Source organism: Condylostylus longicornis, unplaced genomic scaffold (genome assembly GCF_029603195.1).
Source record: "Condylostylus longicornis isolate FDR11 unplaced genomic scaffold, ASM2960319v2 ptg000013l, whole genome shotgun sequence".
Lineage (NCBI taxonomy): Eukaryota > Metazoa > Arthropoda > Insecta > Diptera > Dolichopodidae > Condylostylus > Condylostylus longicornis.
The window spans coordinates 9,048,144-9,073,815 of record NW_026577982.1 but is presented as its reverse complement, the minus strand read 5'-3'; the positions used below and the strand labels follow the sequence as shown (position 1 = coordinate 9,073,815).

At 25.2% G+C, this 25,672-nt stretch overlaps 1 protein-coding gene across 2 annotated transcripts in view; it reads left to right on the top strand.

Moving 5' to 3' along the window:
- The window catches only part of LOC129605705 (irregular chiasm C-roughest protein-like), a 76,222-nt gene that overhangs the window by 35,726 nt on the left and 14,824 nt on the right, over window positions 1-25,672 (top strand). Inside the window, exons 2-3 of one of the 2 annotated variants that reach the window (XM_055515622.1) lie at window positions 18,935-19,762; window positions 20,561-21,159. In XM_055515622.1, coding sequence (XP_055371597.1) covers window positions 20,754-21,159 — 406 coding nt within the window. In that variant the 5' untranslated portion in view covers window positions 18,935-19,762; window positions 20,561-20,753. Of the gene's footprint in view, window positions 1-18,934; window positions 19,818-20,560; window positions 21,160-25,672 lie in introns of both variants that reach the window. The other variant, XM_055515621.1, reaches the window with a different exon arrangement.

Genomic DNA, 25,672 nt, shown 5'->3' with positions numbered 1-25,672 from the left:
AATCACCGCTTTAATTTGTTTTAGTAAATTTACGATATGCCACCCATCTTTCTTAAAAACTAGAACTATAATGTTTTGACTTTAAAAGTAAAATTCTTTTAAAATTATTTTGATAAGAATTGAGACGCACATGATAAGATATGAGACGCACTCTTGAAAATTTGAAATGCCAATAATCTTATTAAAATATTTCCAAAAATAAATTGAATTTAATATTAAAATCTAAAACAATCATTAGCACCAAATAAATTTTTTTATTTTAATATCAAAACTTTAATATTTCTCTCTATTTTTCAAAAAAAAAAAAAATACGATAAATGATTTTAATCCTCATCTTTAGTAATATTACAAAATAACCATTTTTCATTAAAAAAAAAAAAATAAAATTATTATCCTACATTCCATACAACCATACAAATTTCGCAAAAGACTTAACAAACAAGGATAAAAAAAAAATTTTCTATTTCACTCCCAATTTGTAATTTAATTTTGTATAAGAAAAATTTTTGGTTTACTACCCCTCCCACTACCCTCCTCCTCCCTCTCGATCTCAACAACGACAAAAAATTATTTATGAAAATTATTACTTTATAATCCCAAAACATTGATGATATATCGTAACCCATTAACTATATCATTATCAAGATATAGAAAAATATCATCATAAAATCATCATGTATAAAATTCTGAGCTAGTGCTATATATACAAATTGTGTGTCACAAAAAAAACTATCATCACAATAATCATTAAGCATTAAAAAATATTATTCTCAAAAATATAATGATTCTCGTATTATTGTTATCCCAACAACATCTGCAATAATATCAAAAGTATAAATATTTTCTCCCCCATTCTCTCTCTCTCTCTCTCTCTCTCTAATTTTAAAATTTCTCTTATATCGCGCGTATATTATACAAAAACAAAAATATTAAAAGAAAACAAACCATTTATGAATTTTTATTATTTGGCATGCAAGGACTTTTAAATATTTTTTTTTTTATATTACATGCGAAATTGTATATAAAGAATTTTCTATGGCACACACAAACAGACACACAGAGAATATTCAGTATGTAACAATAATATGTATTTTTTAAAAATAAGAAAGAGAAACGCAGAAAATCAAAAATGAAAGGCTTAAATCCTTTATTGTGCTTCTTACTTTATCTTGTATGCAAACTTTTCTCTTTTAACTTCTTTTCTCAACTTTTAAATGGGTGTTTTGTGTTTTCCACCCAAAAATTTTCAATTTTTTTGTTCGTCTCCTATTTTGCTTTTTTTTTTTTTTTCTTTTAAATGAGGAAATAAAATTAGTAAAATCTGTCATGATGTGTTCATTTTCTATTTACCCATTTTGTATGCTAATACTGAATAAAATCTTTTGACTTTGAAGGAAATAAATTTAAAAGAAATAAAATTATTATCCTTCTCTATGTCATACATATACGTATGTGTTCATATAAGTATGTGTATTATTTTGTTATAACGTTAGTATAACAAAATTTTTAACTTTTCTATATGTGTATGTGGTGTGTAAATTTAAAAATTTTGTTACATTGAATAATCGAAAAATTTGATCTATTCTTTGACTTATATTGAGTAAATAAGGGGCTCAAGGTTGGCTCAAGGTAATGTGGCTCAACTGGCTCAAGGTTGAGCCAACCGAATTTTGCAAATTGACTTACTGACCGCAAGTTGTTTATATACTTTCACTCTGCACAATGAAATATATTGAAAGCTTTGGATTTAATTTTATACACTATTAATGAAGAAATTGAAAGAAGAGGCTGAGAAGTAGTTAATGGGCGTACAGCGAAATTCGACGAATATTAAAAATGGTGATATTACCTCGTATATGGAATAAACTCAGGCAAAATTGTAAATTTTAATTAAAATTTTAAATTCTTTGGGTTGCAGTCTACTTTCTTAAGTTTTTTAAAAAAATATTAAATGGCTTAAACTGAATTAATCCAGCTTCCTAAAATAATCTGAAAATCTTATCTAATAAGACCAGTTTATTGACTTGCATAAATAATTTCAGTTCTTTTTTTAGTACTACACCAACAGAATTACACACAGGATTCAAATTTAAGGGAAAAATTCTTTAAATTTTGGAAATGTTTTAAGAATCAATCTTTGTGCCATGTACGTGTGCCTTTCGTACACCTACAATAAATTTAAATAAGAATAATGAATCTAATTAACCTAAATTTTTTTCACTTTTTTTTTTTTGTTATTATTATTTTATTCTTTTTTTTTTTTGACAGATCACGAACTTTTATTGTAACCGGCATAATTTTTGTTTTCTATAAGAAAATGTTAAATTTGTACGAAAAAATACGAAAATATTTAATAATGTGTTTGTACTCGTATGTACGATGTTTGATGAATTTTTGATTATAAGAATTTTTACTCCTAAAAAATTCATTGAAGAGAACAAAAAGCAAGAAATATAACAAGATGAGAATTACAGGTCGGTCAACTATAGAGCAGGAATTATATCACTTTGGTGGAAGAATAGCGCCTTGAAATATACAATAATTTTGAAAATAATTTACAATATTTTTTTTTGTGTTGTAGCTGCAATGATAACAAAAATAACAGATTATAATATTGTTATAAAATTTGGAAGACCTCATATATTTTATTCATAAAGCAAGCGAATACTGTAACTCAAATAGTTTTTCAATACAAGACTAAATTTTAGTAACATCACACGAACAACATTATACCAAACTACGAGGGCGACTTTATCCTATTGCATTTTAGTTAATAAAGATTTCTTTTTCTGAAAACGGCTGACAATATTCATTGTCCTTGTCCCTGGACATTAAGAAGAGGCATTGAAATTTCTCAAAATTTTTTTGTAAATTCAAATCGGGAATAGTGTTAGTTGTTTCTTCAAAAATGTATAGAGTCTCACTATTAAATCCGGTTCCGTTCCACACTATGAAACATTAAAAAAATATTATAATATTAATTTAACAGCTCCATTCTTCTAAATTTTATAAAATAAATTCAACAAATTTATTATTCCTTTTGATCTATAATATCACAAGAACCGGTATATCAAAAAAACAAAATATAGAAAAAATTTTCTTCTTTTTCTTTATTTGGCTCCAAAAAGAACCGCATACATTTCCACTACATTATCCTTACACGTTAAAACACACATATATACAAATATGAAGTCAAAGATAAAATAGATTTCGTTCATAAATTTTGAGGAAAACAGTTAAAGAATTACCAGAAATGAATTTAAAATTAGCAAGTTTCATTTTAAGCATCCATCAGACATAGAGAAATAGAGACATAAAATAAACTGATATACATATATCAAGAATATCTATATGTGTATGTATAACACATTTACTTCACATTTTGTACACTTATGTAAAATATTATAGGAATGCATATTTAATAGGTATACGCATATGTGGAATTTTTGGAAGTAAAAGGATGTCATTTCATTCAAGTCATGAAGAAATAAATTTTACTTTTCCATATATGCATATATACCATTATATATATACATGTGTACATTTAAATTTTGAAGGTTTTTCAAAAGGATTCTTCTTTATTTTTCTTCTTCTTTTTGTAATTTTTGTGTGTGATTTGCTTTCTAAATTTAGACATTGTAGAGGCATATTTCGAAATAGATATTATATATTGCATATCTATAGGAGTATACATATATTACTTTATAATCAAGGTAACTTCTTTACTTTTACAATATATCTATATATAATACAATCAAGTATATAATATGCAAATGTATAAGGTATGTAATATGCAATGAAATCTGGTATTATTAAATAAAGTAAGAGAATAGCATTATATATACATATATCCTTACATATATCCTTACATATATCCTGAACATGAATGATATTATATTATGAAATTGTATATATGTATATAGAATTGACTTGGATTAAACAAAGTGGGTGAATTTAAATAAATTTATTGAAGAATTCGGAAGACATATGGATTTTATATGTTTTTTATACTCTTTTCCTTTTCGTCTCGGATTATAATAGTTAGTATAATTTTTGTGTAGTGATTTATAGAAGAAAAAAAAAAGAAGAAGAAAATAAATATTTTTAGATTTTTTTTTGGAATTTTTTTTGATTTTTAAAGATATTTGAATGATTTCAAAAAATTTTAATGGAAATTTAAGGTTACTGTCCTTCATTTTTCTAACTCATTCATTGAGATATTTAAGATTTAATAAAAAATTGAATTTAATAAATTAGAAAATTAAAATTATTTGGACGGATGAAGACATTTAGGGACATCATTTAAAGATGAGGAATTTAGATAATGTTTCTGCTAATTAATGAGCATGATTGAAAGGCAGCCTTAAAAATACAATTAGAATTCTTAATTGCAATAATGTTTATAAGAAAATTTTTAATAATATTTTTAAAAAATCATTTAGTATTCACGAATTTACGGGAAAAATAAAGAAATTATTAAAAAATTAACTTTCTTCCTAAGGGGCCAATGAGGTCAAACCCAAAAAATATGCACCATCTGATAATTATTTTTATAATGTTTGGCTTAGAAATCTCGAAAGATATACGGAGCAAAAACTTTTATTTTATTGGATATTTTTGGCGGTGGCCCCATAAATTCGGTACATTTTAGCAAATAACATATTTTTATAATGATTTTTACACATTTGAATCTCTGTAGTACATATATTCCTTGCTCAATCTACGTTCAAACCCATTAAATATTCAAGTTTTAAATATAATGCGTTTATCCAAAAAATGTATTCGTGCATTCAATAGGTTTTACATATATTCAATTGGTTTATCTACAGAAGAGCCCAGCCAGTTGAAAGGGCAAAATAACCTCAATTTTTCCTAGTCACCATTTCTCGAAAGGGGAGAACATCATTTCTTATTAAAAATTATTTAAAAATAAAATATTTATGTTAAATATTTCGAAAAGAAATCAAAATTTCTGATGTGATACAAAAGAGAAAAAAAAAAATTCAAAACAGTTAAAAAATAATTTTTTTTTCTGCCTTTTGTAAAAAGCAGTTAAAGTGAAAAAAATACCTTATTTTTTTTTTTTACTTTATTATTTTTTATTTTTTAATGTGATGCGAAAAATTGTTTTTTAAATTAAATGCACACACTGGAATAAAGTGTAATCCACAAATAATTAAATTTTAACATGAAAATTTTTTCCACAATTTTCTTTTCTTCTTCTTCTTCCTATACACAACACACTGGCACAAAGAAAGCGAAAAAAAAAATAAACTCTGTAATGAAAGCCTATTAAATAAAATAAAAGTGTAGGAAGAGGATTAAATATAGAAAAGAAAGAAAATATTTTAATAGTTACTTTTTTTTTTTCATTGCACCAAAGAGCATACATTACTCACATGTGTCACACATCGCAGATAACCATCTCTTATTCTAATATAAAGCATAAATACGCAACCAAGAACTTCCTATATACACACAATATAGCATATACAACAACTGCATATGATGATGGTATTGCACTTGTTTGATGTTATAAAATATTAAATTATTCCCACATGTGTACCCACGTACTTTAACATCAACTCCCACATGTACATATTCTACACAATTTACATATTATATACCCATAATAATATTGCAATATGACTTTAAAAAGTTACTGTTTACTACAAGAGCTGGTAATGTGGAAAATTCTTCTATGAAAAAGAAGTTAAAAATTTTATATTTAACTTTCATCATGTACAAACATAGAATTTTCAATATGATCCCGGTGTAATAACCCTTTCTATATATGTAGGTATGTATATTGTAGTTTGTTACTGCTGTTATACTGCTGTTATTGCAGGTGCTTCTGATATACTACCTTTGTTTTCAGTTTGTAACGCTACCTAGTTGCTTTTTTTTTGGAGAAATAGCAAAAATATTCTTTAAATTTTTTTTTTCTCTCTTTTTATTTCTTTCTTCTTATTCTTCTTTGGTAATTGGTGCATAATTTTGATCAAAGTAAAAGAATAATAAAAGTAAAGTGTAGGTAAAAGTGCAGGAAAATAACTTTTCCGTTTGACACACATATCAGAAGAAAAACAAAAGAAAACAAAAAAAGAGAGAAAGAGAGAGAGAGAAAAAAAATTAAATAAAAAGAAGAAGAGGAGTGGTTAGTAGTAGTAGGTGAAATAAAAATGAATACAAAACTGTAAATTATTGAAAAATAAAACAAAATGAAAGATTTTGTTTTTTTTTTATTACACAGAAGAGAAAAACAAAAATGCTAAAGGTAAAAGTACAACAAGGAAGGAAAATAAAAAATTCCTCCTACGTGTATGCAATGAAAAGAGAAATTTAAAATAATGAAAAAAAATCCAATGCAATTTATTAATATATATATATGTATATATATATACATACATTGCGCTTGACATTTTAAGTGATAGGAATTTAAAATGATGTGGTTAAAAAATACAAAAGGGCATAACTACGAGTACAACAATATTGATGAGTGGGACGAGAAGAAATAAAAGTAACAGAAAAAAAAAGAGAGGAAAATTTATAGTTTTCATAACTAAAAAAAAAGAGAACAAAATTCTGATAAGGGAATGATGTTTTCTTTTCCTCTTCCTTCTTTTGTAAAAAAAAAAAAATGGAAGATATTATATGCAATGAACTTGCTTACGGTATGTATACATATACGATATGTGTACTTATCATGCATATACGTGTACATGTACATAAAATTTATTATACGTGAATGCCTTTATTCTCTTACTATGTAAATATTATAATATTTATATTTGTTCCTTAGGGAACTCTTACAGCATAATAAACAAAAGATGAATTAATTTAAATAAATAAAGTAAAAATAAAAAAAAATAAAAACAGAGTGGTATAGAATTTTCATAATTTTTTTTCTCATTCTAAAAATGTCGTCATTCTTATACACAGTAAAAAAAAATTGCACTGTAGATTTTATTGTCACAATTGACTGTCTTCAATTTAAAATGTTTAATATGAAATTTGTATGTACGTATGATTAATGGTGAATATGTCATTCTTAATTAACAAAATATTTGTTTGTATATGTTTTTGTTAAAAGCAGTAGTTAATTTAGTTTACCATTATAATATAGTAGATGTTATTAATTATTCTTAAGAATATATGAAAAAGAAGAGTAGATATTTAATCCGAATATTATGAAGGAAAGTCACTAATTATAGTCAAACAATTGATAAATTTCATATTAATAAATTAGCATTCTTGTGATCCAATTGACGTTCATAATTCTTTAAATATTTCCATCAATTAAAACTTTAAAACTAATTATTTAAATGTCAATTAATATGACCTATATAAAACTAAAATTTACAACCATGTAGTGAAATACACACTATTCACAAGAAAGTGTTGAGTGTTCGAAAGAATTGCTTATATCTTTGTTATTATTCAAATTCAAATGACTGTAATAAATCTAAGGGAGCGGAGGATATATGGGCTAAAATGTAGAAAATAAGTATGGTAAAATTTATCAATAATTAAGGTATTTTTTTTCAATCTAGAATTTGGCTCAAAATTTCTGAATTGAGTAACCAGAATGAATATTTTCACGAATATCTTGCAAAAAAATCATTTTTTTATTTCATTTTTAGTCATAACCGCTCAGAAATCTGCTTTATCTGCTAAGATCCTTGATAATTTCTTCAAAGCTGAAATTTCTTCTTTTGTACTTCTTACCAGATCAGCTTTCCAATCCACTGCGACGAATTCAACAAAACAATTCTAATTCACAACAAAAGTTTATTGATATTTTATGGTACAAGGACTGCCCGAATATTTTGGTCTTCAATATTATAATATTCTTCCTCATATGAATAAATATGGTATGTAAACAACCCCCAAATTAAATGTGAATACATTATATAAACCTGTTTATATTCTGTTCCATGTACCTTTTACAATATTAAAATCATTATGCTTAGTAGAAATATTTAAAAAAAAAAAATCCTTTAATTTCTTAATTCCCAAATCAATTATTTAATGAATAGTAGTTTTGTAAATTTGAAGGAGAAGACACAAATAGCACAATTTAGATAAGCTTTAAGAAAAAATAATCTTGAAAAAATTTTCAACCTTTTCCGTACGATGGCTTAAACATTTCTTATTTTATTTACTTGTTGCAAAATACAAAAAACAAAATTTAAATAAAATTTAAAATATTATGAAGGTATTTTTTTTTTTTGTGTTTGAAAAATTACTTATAAACACTTAACAAACGCACACACATAAATTCATCACACTATAAACAATTCATTTAATTCATACTCCTGAGCAAGGTTATATAACGTTTACATTTACATATAAGTAAGTTAATAAAGAAAAATGACTGCAATTCATAAAAAGAAGAAAAGAAAAAAAAAATTGTAGATAAAGAAAACGGTAAAAAGAAAATTTTTGCATCACTTTTTACATACAATCAAAACAGTGAGCTAAAAATGAATTTTCTTTTTTCTTTTTTTTTTTTAATAAACCCCATAAAAAATCGCTTTACATACAAAACATTTAAATTCATTCAGAAACCTAGAGAATACTAAAATAACCATTAGTTTCAATTTATTTTCCAGTTAAAAAAAAATACAAGAAAAATTTTTTTTTTAAACCTTTACAATTGCAAAATTTTCCTCCTCCGAACGTAATAAATTAATAAAGAGACGATGATGAATTTGGTCTGGACTATTTGAATTACAAGTAAATAAAATATAAAAAAAAAATGAATAATGGCCAAGAATAAAAAAACAAAATTAAATCATTTAGGTAATTGAAATGATAATAAAATATTTTGCATGTGAAAATGAAAACGTCTGAGCCTATAAATATGGGTAAAATCAAATTATCTAAATTGAATAAAAAACATTGAGAAAATTAATGTCAATTAAAAGTTTATTAATGCCAGACAGTAACATTGGATTTCTTAAAGTATAAGACATTCCAAAGAAATAAGCCCGAACTATTAAACCTAAAGAGCTTTAAAAATTTTTGTATTAAATCTTGCCTACGCAATGTTAAAGATTTAATCTGATACCTTATTTTTCACATAATTTGGCTCGTGCAACACAATTCTATAAGTGCATTCTATTGTATTTAAAGCATTGAGTCCCGGGTAAATTTCAATAATTTATGTAAATAATTGAATTTGTAAGCCAGATGTTCATATTATCATCTAAGATCAACAATAATGTCAATTTTTCACAAAATTAAAAATTATTTAAAAGTTATAATCAAAAATTGCAACAAAATTTAAAAAAGATAAAATTGCATACTTTTAGGGCAAGGAAGCAAAAAATCACTAAACTGGTCCTCCACTTCGCAATATTGTATTTCGGTACCCGGGTTTGAAGATATTTTTTACTCTTAACTAATAAATTTTCTTTTCTTCTCGAATTTAGAACATAAACAGGACGACACAATGAACTCCGCTTTTAAACATTAAATGAGGAAATGAAACACAAAAAAAAAAATGCAAAAACCTTTTCTTTCTTTGATTCTTCGCTTTTATTCTGAATGGAATCAAATTTATACATAACGGTGCTTTTACAGGTTTTTTTTTCTTCTTTCTACAAAAGGAAAAAAATGGAGACATGAAATATGATAGAAGAAAAAACATGAAGGGGGCAAAAAAAAAGGGAGTTGTTAAATAAGAAGGAAATTTAAAAAAAGAAAATAATTTATACCTGTGGTTATAACAGTTAATTATGAGTTTTTATCCTCATATTACCAGAAATGCTTGAGCCCTAAAAATATTTCTTAACTGAATTATTGGTCCTTCAATTGAAATCAATTAAAACAAATAGCTAACTACCTGAACTATATATTATACAGTACCCTGCCGTGAGAACCACCTCCAAAGCTGTAGTCTTTACGAATGTGAGTTATTTTTTTAGATTAATATTCCATAGAATAACCAGCAGTGACTATTCAGCAAATTAATTCTCTGCAATTTCTGAAAAGGATTATTGAATTTCTGTACACTGCCCTGCACAGCCTACAAAGCACGTGGATTTCTATAAATAAGCTTCTTTGTGTTCCTTGAGGCTGTCATTATCCTTCAAGAAAACTCTGAATGTTTTGATGTTGTACTTGACCACTCGTACATATTGTACTTGACTACTTGTATGATTCTTTTAACTCCTTTCACATTATTATTAAATCTCTAGTGTTACTTTAATCACAAAAATTCCAGTTATATTTCATATTGAGCCAAGTTCTCAAGACAATGATTTCCATATTTGGTCCATGCAACAAAACTTATTTGAATTCCATAGCAATTGTTTCCATAGCTATATTAATTACATCACTATAGAATTTTATAGGGAGTTTTGGATAACTTATATCTCGACTCTCAAAAATTCAATAGTTTATCCCATTTTCCTATACTTTCCTCTTTTTTTCCTACAATTTATAATAGCAGTTGCTTTAAAACTGAAGACAAACTGATGTGCTTCTTTAAAATTAAATAAAAATAGAGAGAACCTTAAAGAATTTTTTTTTTGCTAAAATGAATAAAAAAAATGCTCTCTCTTTTTTTTTGTGTTCTTGTGTTTAGTATTTACCAATGCCGCCGTTATTTTTATTAGTTTCTCTTTATTTTTAAAGTTTTTTTCCACAAGCCATATGAATAGAAAGGGAAAATTTAGTTAAAAAAAAAACGAACGAATCCTGGAAAATTTTCATTTTTCTTTAACGCTAACATTTTTTTTGTAATTTTATTGTTTCTTTTTATTTTTACCGACCGTATTGTGTAAACAATAGGTAGGTTATGTGATGGCAACAAATTTTGCATATCGAGTTTTCGGTGGGAACGTACTTCTCCATAGTAGGGAAGTGTAAATAAACTATTTTTAGCAACCTGTCGGTCTGTCGGTCTGTCGGTCTGTCGGTCTGTCCGTCTGTCGGTCTGTGTGTGCACGCGTGTATCTCAAGTTCGGTTGAACCGATTTTGATGAAATTTTATATGTAAGTTTGTTTCCACCATGGCACGGATCGATCAACTTTTGGTATATATCAGGCCTCGGGAACTGCACTTTTTAGCGGGCCTGTTTTACATTTTTGAACATTTTGAAGAAAGTATTCAACCGATTTACTTGAAATTTTATATATAAGCTCAGCTCGACCGTCCGCAAAAATTCGTATGTTTTGGAAGAAATCAGGCATCGGAAACTAGACGTTTACTACGGGCCAAATATACATTTTTGTGTATATAAAGAGAAATAATCAACCGATTTCATTGAAATTTAATATATGAACTCCTCGAATTAAAACAATGAACATATAAATTTTTTGGAAAGATCAGGGCTCGAGAACGGATTTGCGGGCCGATTTTACATTTTTCACCATTTTGAAGAAAGTATTCAACCGATTTACTTGAAATTTCATATATAAGCTTTGCTCGATCATACGCAAAAATTCCTAACTTTTGGAAGAAATCAGGCATCAGCAACTGGGCGTTTACTACGGGCCAAATATACATTTTTGTGTATATAAAGAGAAATAATCAACCGATTTCATTCAAATTTAATATATGAATTCCTCATATTAAAGCAATGAACATATAACTTTTTTGGAAAGATCAGGGCTCGAGAACTGATTTGCGGGCCGATTTTACATTTTTCACCATATCCACAGAACAAATTGATGGAATTTTTTGAAATTTGATATTTGAGTTCTGGTTGTTACCGAAACTAACTGGCGAGCATTTCAGGGAATTCGGGTAGCACAAAGCGAAACTCTACTAAGAGCCAAATTTACATTTTTCTAAGTATGTTAACTATAAGCTTACTAATGTCCTAAAAATTGGAAAGAAGTATTTAACAGACATTTTTATAATATTCTGTAACACTTTCATTTAACTAGACAATACACAATGCGGTCGGTTATGTGCTGACCACATCAGATTTTTTTTACTTTATTTCATTCTTAATTCTTCCGCTTTCTTTAAAAAAAAAAGAGAATAAAAAAATGAAATAAACACCACATTACATACTTACATTAAAATTTACATGTACAATTGTGAATATTAAAAATGTGTACATGTATGTGTGTAATTATGTAACGTGTATTTTATAGGTCTAGGTATATTATTATCTTAGATTTGCATTAGCATAGAATTTACGGTTAAATTTATAAATACACCGTTACATATATGTAGGTATTCCTAAAGGATCTTCAACCTACTTTGACTTGCAAAACACAAAAAAAAACCGAATTGAAAAGAAAAATGAAGCAGCACATTTAAAAGCAACAAAGAACAAAAAATAAAGAAATAACTAAGTGATGTAGGCTTATTCTCACCTCCGTTCCCCTCTTTGCAGGTGTTTGCTACATTGTTTTTGTTACACGAGTAATACGAAATTTATATTAGAGAAAAGTCTGCACTAGTATGAAATTAAATTTAATCAATATCTTTTTCTCCAACAAAAATTTACAAAATATGAAATTCTCAAGAAAATTATGTAGTTCAGTTTGAAAATTTAAAAAAATCAGCTACAAACACCCATGGCTTTCATACTTTTATAGTAATATACCTTGCTACCGTTATTTTTGCATAATCAATGGGATAAAAACTACGGCTGTGTGTCTTTAATGCATTACTACACTACCGATCACCATTAAATTTTTAGAAGTTGATTACCAAAATCCCGTAACGATCGCACTAGCTTGTCGTTCATGTCGGTCATGCAAGTTTGTCAAGCAAATTAGCCATGCAAGTTGATCAGGCAAGTTGGTCATACATATTGCTCATAAAAGTTGGTCATGCATGTTGGTCATACATGTTGGTCATACAAGTTTGTCAAGCAAATTGGTCATGCATGTTGGTCATACATATTGGTCATAAAAGTTGGTCAAGCATGTTGGTCATGCAAGTTGATCTTGCCGTTTCATCTTGTAAAATGGCCATGCCGATTTAAGCGATAGCTGCAACTCCATGTTCAAGAGATTTTCGAAAAACAAATAATTATTGACTCTTGCATTCTTATGGCTTCACCCATTAATAAGCAACATATATTAATTTCGAAATTCGGCTACAACACTCAAACATATTATACATATATAAAAAATTTTCATATGTATGTATGTATTTAGGTAAAGCTTTAAAAATAATTTACTTGATGGGCTTAAATGGGATTTATGAATTTTCTCCTTCTTAAGACTTTTTTTCTCAGTTGTTTCTTTTTATTTTTTCGCTTAAAAAACAGAAAACAAAAAAAAAAAAGAGGCGAAATTTTTTTTTGCGCAATTTTACTTTTTTTTTCTCTTTGTATTCAATTTGTATTTGAATTTCTTCTTTCTCTTACTCTTTTTTGCTATCTCTCTTTAGCAACATTTTAAAGAATAGAAAATTATTTTATTTAAATTTTTCCGTTTTATTTTATGCAAAAAAAAAGAGACAAAAAAGAGAAACGAAAAAAATAAATAATTTTTAATATCCTTTTTTTTTTTTTGTTATTTTGTTATGATTTTTTTTTTTATAAAAATAAATAAACATGATTTGTGTAAAAGAATACTGCAGCTTAACTTTGAAATCGATGGAACTTTTGCTTCATAATTTTTTCTTTTTTGAAAACTTGATAATTTGTTGCAATTTTTTTTTATATTTTGTCCTTTTTTTTAATATTTTAATATCGGTGATAGTTTTAGAATTTGTACATAGAAATGTCATGGTGGAAAAATATTTTTCATTTATATTTGCATTTTTAATATTTTTAAATTAATATTTAGAGAGAGGCTATGCTTGAATTCAAATTTTCATTTAGAATGCCGATAAGAATAATCAAACTATCATCGTAAGTCATGCTCTCTTTAAACAATACGAGTAATAATTTGTCACTGTGAAGTATCGTGGTGATGAAAAAAGTTTGCTAGTCATCAGCTGTTGAAATTTTTTAAAAGTAAAGTCCGGAATCTCTCGAAATGATTTTAAAACCATATTAGGAGTTTGTTTGATAAGAATTGGATAGCTTTTTATTTTTACCAAATATCCACGAATAAATCTTACGAAAAACTTACCGTGGATTTACCAAAAATCCATAGACTCAAAAACATCTACGAATGCTTACACATACATCTTTCGGTATAGTTTTCATCAGATCAAACAAAATGCATGAACAATGTTTGATATGATGTCAAACACTACCCTTACTGATTTTCATTGTAATATCAAAATTCCAACGAAAATATTTGACAAAGTAATTGAAAATTATAATTTTAATTATTTTATTGCACGATGATTTTAAAAATTCAATTAATTTTAAAATTGTAGCATTTATACTTATATTAGATAATCCAATCGCCAACCGGTTCATATTTAAATCGGTTCAAATTAAATTAAGATGCAGTAGAGCACATAGACTGACATTCGGCTGATAATATTTTATTTATGAACGTTTATCTGAAATAGAGAAATAGAATTTCAATTGGAATCCTAATACTACTTCCTTATTATATACATTGCAGTCAGTAAAAACGCTCTTAAATTATCCGTACATTTTTAAAAACCAAGTAATCTTGTATAACACTTTTCAATCTCACATTATATTATTTTTAATATTGTAAAGCTGCACATCAATAAAACGTAGATTTTGTATATGGAAAATTTTTTAGCGGAATTAAAAAAAAAATTTTCATATTTCTTTTTCAATTTCCATTAAATATTTTCAAAATTATAAATGAGTGATTTACTAAAACAGATAAGTACATATAATTATTAATATATTAAGTAATAAATACAATTATATAAGCACATATACATGCACATTACATATACACATTTGAAAAGGATTTATAAACACTGGAGACTAATTAGAAAATCTAGAATTTTATACCTATAGAAAATCAAATGAAAATGTAGAGTAAAAATTTTTTTCTTGTTTTCACTTATTTTCAACTCCTTTTAATGACATTTTTGACCTAATAATTTTGAAAGATTTTTAAAATTAAAAACGCCTTAAGTGTTTAATGGATTGTAACGTAAAAGTAAAAGTAAAATTAAATAAAGTTGGGTCAAACCAATGGTTTGTATTGTAGCACTTTTCCCTTCAACAAGTAAAAATTCTGCTTTTAAATACAGTCTATGTGTACCTATCACACTATTAAAACTATTTTCATTCATATTTAACTATTTCTAGGATTGCCTATATTTAGGATGACGCATACGAGTATATGCAGTCTTTGAAATAAATCAAAAATTAATATAAAAAGGGGTTAACATAATGCTCGATTTTAAGGGTTAATTATGTGAGTTAAGAAAAATAATTATATTTTTTAATTTCATGGAATTTACCGTTAGCTTTTTGCGTTTATAAAAATTTGAAAAAACTTGCGGTTTCGGAAATATGAGGTGTCAAAAATTCAAATTTTACGAATTTCAAGAGGCGATAACTTGAGAGGGGGTGGAGATGGAAAAAAATTTTCTTCCAACGAAATGAACTGTTTGCTAATGTCTAAAAGCCCCTAAAATTTCAAGCTTCTGCAGACTGAGGTCTAGAAGAAAAACGACATCAAAAATTTGGAAAAAAATAACTGTAGATAACGGTAAATTTGAACGGCCATTTTGTTTTTCTAAAGTTTAACTATAGTATACCGCTCTAGGGGAAGCAAGCCGCTGCCTTTCTGCGTTTGAAAAATTTCAAAAATGCTTATGGTTTCATTGCAACAAATATTTAAAAAAGGCCATTTTTAGGGTTTTGGGGGGGTATAATTTCTAAACGGGGGGAGATAGGTAAAAATTTTGTTCTACGGAAATAAGTTTCTAGTGAAGGTCTATGTACGTATGAAATTTCAGCTTTCTATCTTCAAGGGTGTAGAAGTTTTGTAAACAAAAAAAGTGTCCACGGACGGACGGACGGACGGGCGGACAGAGTGAAACTAATAAGCACTTTTTTCAAAAATTTTTTTGGAAAAGTGCTAAAAACAAAAAATATTATTTTTATAAGTGTTAATTAAAGAGGTGTCAAAGCATTTAATCACATTTAAATTTGTGAAGTGAGAATTTAAAAAAATAAATTTGTTGTTTTTATAGGGTGGATAAAATTTTTCAATTTACTAGATATTTATTTTTCTTTTTTATATTATTAAATTAAATTTGAAAATTAGGTTAATATTACTAGTTATGATAAACAAAAATTATGGTAATTTTTTTTTGCTATACATAAATTGTGTAGCCTATTGAGCTTTAAATTTTCTATTTAATTTTTTAAATGTAGCAGTACTTCAGACAAAAGTACTAAAATATATATTTTTTCACACAATATTAAATGCAATTTAGTAAACTAATACGGTAAATGAAATAGAATTTTGCGTATGTAAAAATACTCGTAATGAAAAAATTGTGGCTTCTCCGGGGCTTCGGAAATACCATAAAGGGTCTATTTTATTTGCCTTCTTATTACTTTTCAAAATTTTCGCCTCAAGTTTGTCAGAAAATTAATTGTTTCAACAAAGGAAATGTTTCCCCAGCTCCCCACGCTGATTGAAAATTAAAAAGAAGCCTCTATTTGGTTTTCTAGAAGTTTTATCAATTTAACCGCAGAGAATCAACGATAAATAGCTTTCTGCTCGGTAATTGAATGGCAAACCTTAGGCGAATTCATTAATTGTATGATTTCCATCATTTATAAGATTTTTCTCAATTTCCTCCCAAAAGTATGCAATAAAAAATTCCCCTATAAGTATGCAATAAAAATGTAATATTTCTTTCATTCCAATTTTTTGAGGGAATAGCTACATAATAGTATGTAGAGTTACATTATAAAAATATTATTGCTTTAATATTTGAAGCCTCAATTCAAATTTTAATTTAATAATTGAATTTATTATTAGACATATTAGTCATCCATAGAATAAACACTATATTTCTGGGGAAAATGGTACTTTCAAGAGTTGCAAATTAAATGAAATTCACATAATTAAATTTAATTATCTAAATAACAAATAATTAAAATATCTAAATATCTAAAATACTCTATACTTAAAATTATTTTAAAATATTAAAATTAAATTAAAAAAAAAATGAATAAAAACATACAATAAAATCAGAAATTTCTTTCACAAATTAATTTAAATGACAATAATATTATAGATAATAGATTAAAACAAATAATATAATTAATACTTAATTGAACTGAGCACAACAATATATTAATTAAGAATTTAATTGTTTTTTATTGTGAAAATAATTTGAAAATATTTTCTCCATTATTGTGTGGTGTTTTTAGAATTTCAAAAATTATATTATCTAAATTAATTTTATATTTGACCAGATTTATAATTGTTAAGTAGATAAAATAATAACATTTAAGAACACAATTTTATAATTTTTGCAAATGAATTGCCTTTATATTGATAATTTGCTCACTTGAAATGCAATTGAAATTTTCTGTTAAGTTGTCTAATAATAAATGTTTCATTATACTAAGAATATTACATCTGAAAATTAAAAGTACAGTAGATTCAGAATTAATTTTAAAAATTTCATTCCAATAAGGAAACATTTAATAGTAAGGTGGATACGAAATTGAAATATGAGTGATAGACCAATAGATTTGATAGGATTATTTTCCTGTGCATAATTTCAAGTAGATTGGAGCGACAAGTATCGAAACATATTAAGAATTGAAATTTACGATATGCAACAATATTATCATAAGCCCAATATTCGAGAATATACTCAAATGAATATAAGAAATATCAAAAAGTTCCTCTGCTTTCAGTAATTATATATAAAGAATTTCATTTATTGATCAAGAATTTCACTATCACAAGAAAGTTTGTAATGAAAGAACCTTTTTTTATTTTACAGTGGAAACACATTTTAAATTACGTAAAATATCCCTTCCTAACCATTATAATCATTTTTAATAAATATTATTGCCTTTAAATATTTGCACTTCTCCTAAAAGTATGCAATTTTTTCACTTAATATGGTTATACTGATACGTATTTGGTTTCCTAAATAATATAAATAAAATATCGTTTTTATTAAAATTAAAATATTAAAGAGCATTTTTATTAATTGGAAAGATAGATAGTGACATATTCTTAATTCCATAATGGTCTTATTAATAAATATGAATTTAATATTGTAAATAATAACATATTGCAAGTTTCTGATTCTATTTCAGTTTTCCTATTCCTTTATAATATATTTTTAGTATTAATTCGAAATTTCGCCACAGATTTTAAATTATTAAAATTTAAAATTAAATATTAGACCTCAATGAATTATATCGTAATTAATATCACATTTAGGTAAAACCCGCCCCGCACATACTCAAGAAATACAAGCACATTACTGCGAATTATATAAAATTATGAAAATTTCAATAAAATATAAATAAATTTTAATTTCCGTTTTAACACAGAAAACAAAAAAAAAAAATAAATAAATAAAAATTCAATAAAGTTATAAAAAATTCTTTACACTTAAAATATTTACAGTAGATTTCGACACAATTTTTCCATTTTAAATTACAATATAAAAATTAATAAAATATTGACCCATTTCACATTTATAGCCATTATTTGTTTTTTTTTTTAAAGCAAGAAAATAACAACTCAGTCCAATATCAAAAATCTATTTGAAAGCTATAAAAATCTTATTTTTATTATCACTTAACAGAAATAATTTACAAAAAAAAAAAAAAAAAAAAAATTTTATTTCTTAAATAACATAGAGAGGAAAAAAAATTAAAGAGAATCTCAAATAACACTCAACACCTCTTTAATTTAAATTCAAACAAAGACCTTGCGACAAAAAATGCAAAAAAAAAAATTTACACTGTAAAAAAATTTAACAAAAAAAAATCTCTAATAATTTTTTATTTTTTTCTCTTATTTTTTTTCTCTGTTTTTAATAATTCTTTAACATTTCTCTTCCCTTTTTTTTCAGACTGATGACGATGAATTCAACCATATTAAAAAAAAAAATAATCAATATCGAATCGATGCACATTTACAGTTTATTTGAAATGATTCAACAGCATCATTATCAAAATATTTGAAACGAGCAACAGAAAAACAAAAAAACCGTAAAAAAAATTCTATACAAAATTTGTAAATGTACAAGAAAAACACAATTCGCAAATTGAGCAGTAAAATAACACATTCTTTACAAACATACAAATATAACGAGAGCAGAATATACGCGAACCGAATGGAAAATGTATAAAAAATTGTAAGATTTCGCACATAACCTCCCATCAGAATATAACAAATAAACTGGAAAAAATAAAGACTCGAAAAAAAAAAGGAAAAATGCAAAAAAGAAACATAAAATGAACGAAAAAAGAAATATTATTTTTTTCATATTTTTAACAATAAAAAAAAAGAGACATTTGAAAAATTCAAAAATTCTTTTTGAATGAAATCACAGAAATAACAAGAATAACACAACACAATACGAAAATTATACACAGAAAAAAAAAAATTATTGAAAAAAAAAAATTTATATTTAATTTGGGAGCTGACAAACTAACAAAATACCCTATTCTTTATATAGTTATTAATATTGACAGTAAATGAAAAATCAACAAAAAAAATTTAAAATTAAAGAAAAAAGTTTTTGAATCAAAAAAAAAAATTATTTGTTTTATAAAAAAAATCAAAACATTGAGCGAATCATCTCGACGTCAAGCGCAATCTACTGGCAGAAAAACAAAAGATTAAGAATAATCAAAACAACAATAAATTTTCATATCATCTGCAGAAATATTTCGAGGTTGTTGAAAGTTTAACATACAATCATACACACTCCTACATATCAAAAGCATATCGTAAGCAAAATTAAAGAAATTACAAATTAAAAATTAAAAAAAAAAACCCAACCTATATTTTATTCGTCATTCTTCAAAAGTAACAAGGATTGTATATTTGTTGTCAATTTAAAAATTTTCATTCTTCATGTTAAAAACTTTAGTACTTGGATTTACAAATATTTTATTAAAACAATTTCTTGAACATTAAAACTATAAAAATATTGCAATTCATCAAAAAACCATTTTCAATTCAGAATTTCAACAAAATATTGTAAAATAATTTAAAAGAATTCAACAAAATTCGTACAAGGATCATCTAGGAGCACAGACACAAAAAGAATTTCGATAATATAAGTTGTGTTTTACCCCACCTATTCATAAATTCCTTGGATCCTTAAAAAAAACAGAAGTGAAAACCCGTTTTTATTTTCCACCTTTTCCATATTTCAGCAATACCAAACAAAATCATATTGAAATATTGTCAATGAAAAGTTGAAAAATTAACATATATATACAAATGTCAATATAAATGTCAACATTGTCATCATTATTATATAATCATTATCAATATTGTCAAATAATATTATAATATCATATATATGTTCACCAACAAGTATATTCAATATAAATATTCATATATAGAAGGGCAATATTACCACCACCATCTTTATAATAAAATTCGTAAAAACAAAAAAAAAACAATTTTTTCAAACAGTATAACAGTAAAAATATTCAATTTTCATTTTAAAATCTCTATTAAGTGACTGTTATAACAATAAAAAATTCAACGTCACAATAGTATCAACATTGAGTAAAAAAATACTAGCAACAATTTTTTAACCAACAAAACTGAGTAAGCATTTAACAAACAAGTGAAATTTACAAAACAGAAAAGAGAAGAGAAATAGAAAAAAAAAACTACATTGTAAAAATTTTTATAATAAAAATATTAAAATGTTGCTGACAAGAAATTATCAAATAAAAAACATCTGGCAATATCGTCGACGTCGTTTAACACACAAATTAACATATTTTCCAATAGTTTTATTATTATTTCAAATAGTTGAAACTGAACCATTATTAGATAATAAAGGTGGTAGTAATACAAGTGGAAATCTTAATAATAATAATAATAATAATAGTAATAGTAATTATCATTATCAAAATGGTGAAATTGGTCAACATTTTGCAATGGAACCACAAGATCAAACCGCAATTGTTGGATCAAGAGCAACATTACCATGTCGTGTTATTAATAAAGTTGGTTCATTACAATGGACTAAAGATGATTTTGGTTTAGGTGAACATCGTAATTTAAGCGGATTTGAACGTTATTCAATGGTTGGAAGTGATGAAGAAGGTATTTATATTAAATTTAATATTGTGTTTTTTTGTTTTTTAAAATTTTTGGTATTATCTTTGAATATTGTATTGTATATAGATGAAAATTACTATATTTATCGTATATATTTAAGGTTTATGTAACAATAAGTAATTCGTATAAGATGTCTCAGTTTATTAAACACTAAAAATGTTTTGGAATTGTAGTTTTCCAGAGACAAAGTTGAAGTATTCTTTTGTAACTTTGGAAAATTAAATTTTGTACCTCGGTCTACAAAATTTTTACACATTTTGAAAGGAAACGCTAGAAATTTGAATGTAAATTTTAGGATGTGTCTGAGAAACATAGTTCTCTAAAAGCAAATTTTTATCGATTTCCTCATACAGAGGCTGTAGTCACTGAAAGTTCTAAAAATGACCGATTTTAACTACTTATTCCGTCCGAACTGAAAACATTGTGTCGCCAACATCTTTAGTAACCCTTCAATTTTTCAATAAAACCTACAAAATTTCAAATTTTGCAAACCAATATCTTTTTTATATCAAAAGATGTAATTAAATATTTTAACTAATGTCCGGAATGCCGTCTGATTTGATTAATACTTCATCCTAAATGTAACCCTCCTAAATGTATGCAATCACATAGAATAAGAGAATAAAGTAAATTAATTGAACATCTTTGAAAATTCGAAGTATTTTCTTTTCTCAACTTATAATTTTCAACATTATTCCAAGTCCATTCGACGGAACCACTTGTACACTTAACCTGTTGGAAGTAAATCTTAACAATTAAATGTTAAATCCTCTTAAACCTCTTTATATATAAAATTAAATCCCTTAAATTTTCAATTAACATTTCATTTACAAAATATTTTTTAATAGTTTTCATTCCTTGTAATTCTAACAGCCTTACAATTTTAATTTAGTCCTTATACATAATCTAAAATATTTTGGAATAAAAAAAAAACTTTAATTACATACTCGTATTTTATATGAGAAATTCAAATATAATAGAAACCACAAAATTTCTGTATGTGATTATTTGTTAACATTTGATTATAAAATTTTCTATAATTTGAAAATTATATTAATGTTATGTTACTTTTGATTACAATTATTTTTGGAGAAAATTTTCAAGAATTATAAAATTAAACAATACAATAATAATTATTATTATATTATGTGTATGTAGTAGTTTTAAGATCCTTTTTGTTCTTTAAAGATTATGGTTATTGAAAATGAAAAATTTTAATAGAATTTAAAGGGAAATTTTTGGTTTCTTAAAATTGAACAATTAAATTTTTTTATTTTAAATATAGAAAGATCGAAAATTTTGTAAAATTATAGACGAAAATTTTCTATTAACAAGTATAAAAAAAGTTTTATGAGGTTTTTGGAAAAATTACGAATTAAAAATTGAGAAAAAATTGAATTTTTTTAAAACAAAAGTAAAAATCAATGAAAATTAAATTCTGATTTTAAATTTTTGTCAAATAAGAGCAAAATTTTCAATTTTTATTAATTTAATTGGAGTAGATGTAATCGACGTCAATTCTACTCTGTTCCCTTCGTCTTCAAACAAATATTCAGCTTGTATTTATTTGCAAAGTAAAGAGGTGGTAAAAATCATTAACCAGAACCAAAATCAATTTTATTTTATTTGAACAATGATATTGCCTCCCAGATTTGTGTCTAAAACCTTATTAAGTCTCATTACTAAATCAGCACCCTATTTGATTGAAAGAGAAAATCATCAACACCCTAACAATATCTTTTACACTTCTCTAAATCTGAATTGTAATCAACAAAAACTGCTTACATAGATGAATTTTTTGCTCACGTTTCTTTAATATTAAAGTAAATTATTAATAAATTAAAGAAATTTCTCTATGTTTTTCATTTCTAAAATTGAAAATTTTTTTAAAAGTTCTAATTTTAAATATTGAAATTTTCTTAATATAGAAATTTAAAGATCTTAAAGCAAAAAAAAAATTCAAATGATAAATTTAAAAATTGACTTTTCTTCATCTTTTTTAAGATTTGTGTATAAAGAAATCCCTTTATTTAATAAAGGCTCCTTAAAAAAAAAACACAAAAAATTTATTCTATACCAAAATACTTGCTCCTTTTTTATTCAATTTTCAGAATTTTCCCATCCTCTTCAAGGAAATTGAGCCACAAAATTTCTCTATTTTGTGAATCAAAAATGAAGGCAAAACTTTTTCAAAATTAATTTTTCAGAAACACATTAAAATGTCATAATTGATAATATCACAAAAATTATTATTATTGTTATATACTTGGTTACATACACACTTAGTTAAATACTCATGCATTAACATTTTGTGTACTCACACAGAACTTGTATATAAAAACTCATGTTATTATTATTAACTTGCTTGTTCTCTTTTTCTTATTTTTAAGTTGATCCAATAAAATTGAACTCATTAAATTTCATTCAAATATTTTAAATGAATTTAAAATGTCATTTATTATAATACATACAAACGCAAACACACCCCTATCACACCCTCTTCCCTATATGCATGTAATAAAAACGCCTTGATTAAATAAATAATAAATCTTTTGCTGTTAAAGTGTACTGTACGAAAATATAGTATAGGATTACAAGTTTCAGATTATTATTTATAGTAAAAGTATTCTTTCATTCCTCCTCTTCCTAACATAATCACTTTTAATCAGTTTAAATTGCAAACAGAATTAATTAAGATTTTTTTTTTTTTTGATAAACCCATTTGAATTTGAAATCACAGCTTAAAGAACAATGCCCTCTATATTGTTTTCTCTTTTTTTTTAATTAATTTGTAATCTATATGTTTTTAATAGTGATTTAGAACTCTAAAGAACTTAATAATATCCAAGATATTTAATGTTATTTTTGACCACAATTTAAATTATTTACAGTGTACACTTGAAAATTAATAAAATGTGTATTGTGGTATTCAAATCATTTTTACTATTAGTTAATGAAATTGAAAATTTCCTCTAAAAATGCCCAACAAAATTTAATTCAAAAATCATTCCAAAACTTTAATTTTGAAAAATTGCATACTTTTAGGCAAAATTTCAATATTTATAATTTGTGCTATTATAACCATGTGAGAGCTTAACAGAACACTATTCAACCAAATTAAATGTGTTTATTATTGTTTTCAATTACAATTCCTCATTTGATTCCATGGAGGCTTAAAAATTTATAAAATCTATAACGTAACTACATGTTATTCAATATTTGCGCCCACTCGGCTAGGCTTTAATTTTTACATAATTATTTCAAAAATTTAGTTTTCAAAAAATTGCATTCTTTTAGGCGAAATTTTATATTTCAATCAAAAAATTTCATTACTTACGAATATTTTTAATAAATTTTTAAATTAATTTTATTTATAACTCTCACTGCCATATTCAAAACATACTCAAAACAAACTGACCACACAACATTAATATAACATATAACATGTAAAACGGCAACACTTATTTCTATAATAGCTACTTATTCTTTATTGTAATAGTAAAATTCGAGAATTATACATGGATTACAAAATCATTGTGTTTTTCTTACCCACACATTCATACATACACATGCATATATACATTATTTATGGTTGTATGCAAATAAGGAAGTTTATTTTTTTGCTTAAAATCTGTAACTGTTTTTAAATTTTTTTTTTTGCTCTTCTCATGTCCCAATTGTCATTAAATTCAAAATAAAAATAAGAACACAAGAAAAAAACGTTGAAAATTCCCAGTTTGTCTTAATTGGCTTACAATGTACTTAAGTATACTTGATGAATTCAATATGCATTAAGTTTGATGATGTACACATATGTATGTGTTAATATGTATACGTATATGAGTTCAAATAATGTATGTATGTAAGCAAAGAAAAAAATACAATTGAAGTCAGAAAAAAAAAAGTTCAGTTACTTAATGCTTCATTGAATTTAAAAATCTAAGTGGATTTAGAACAAGAGTATAACGTTATATACTATTAAAGTATACGTATAACAGTAACAGAAAGTAAATATATTGGAAAATAAACACATATAAATTTATGTGTATGACATTTTCAAACTTTATGTAAGTACGGAGCGTTTGTATGAGCCTGGGAAATCAGACAAAAAGAAAAATTAAGACAAAAAACCTATTGATTTGCGTTTATACTATAAGAATAACAAGAAATACAAAAATTAAAGAGAAAATAAAATTTATTTTAATCTTCTTAATTTTCATTTTGCTTCTCTTTCTTTTTTTTTTTTGTTAAACTTTTATTTAAAAGTTATTCTACGCAGTAGTTTAAATTTCCTGAAGCTAAAAAGCGGAAAACAACTTAGAAACTTACTGACTTTAAAATGTTGTAATAAAGGTTAAAATACCGTTTTAGTTTTTTTTCCCCCCGATTTCTCTGTGTATATGAGAAATTTTTAATAAAAACTTTAACATTATGTCAATTTTGTGTTTGTATTTTATAAATTCAATTAATTTATTTTTGTTTTTATTTTTCATACATG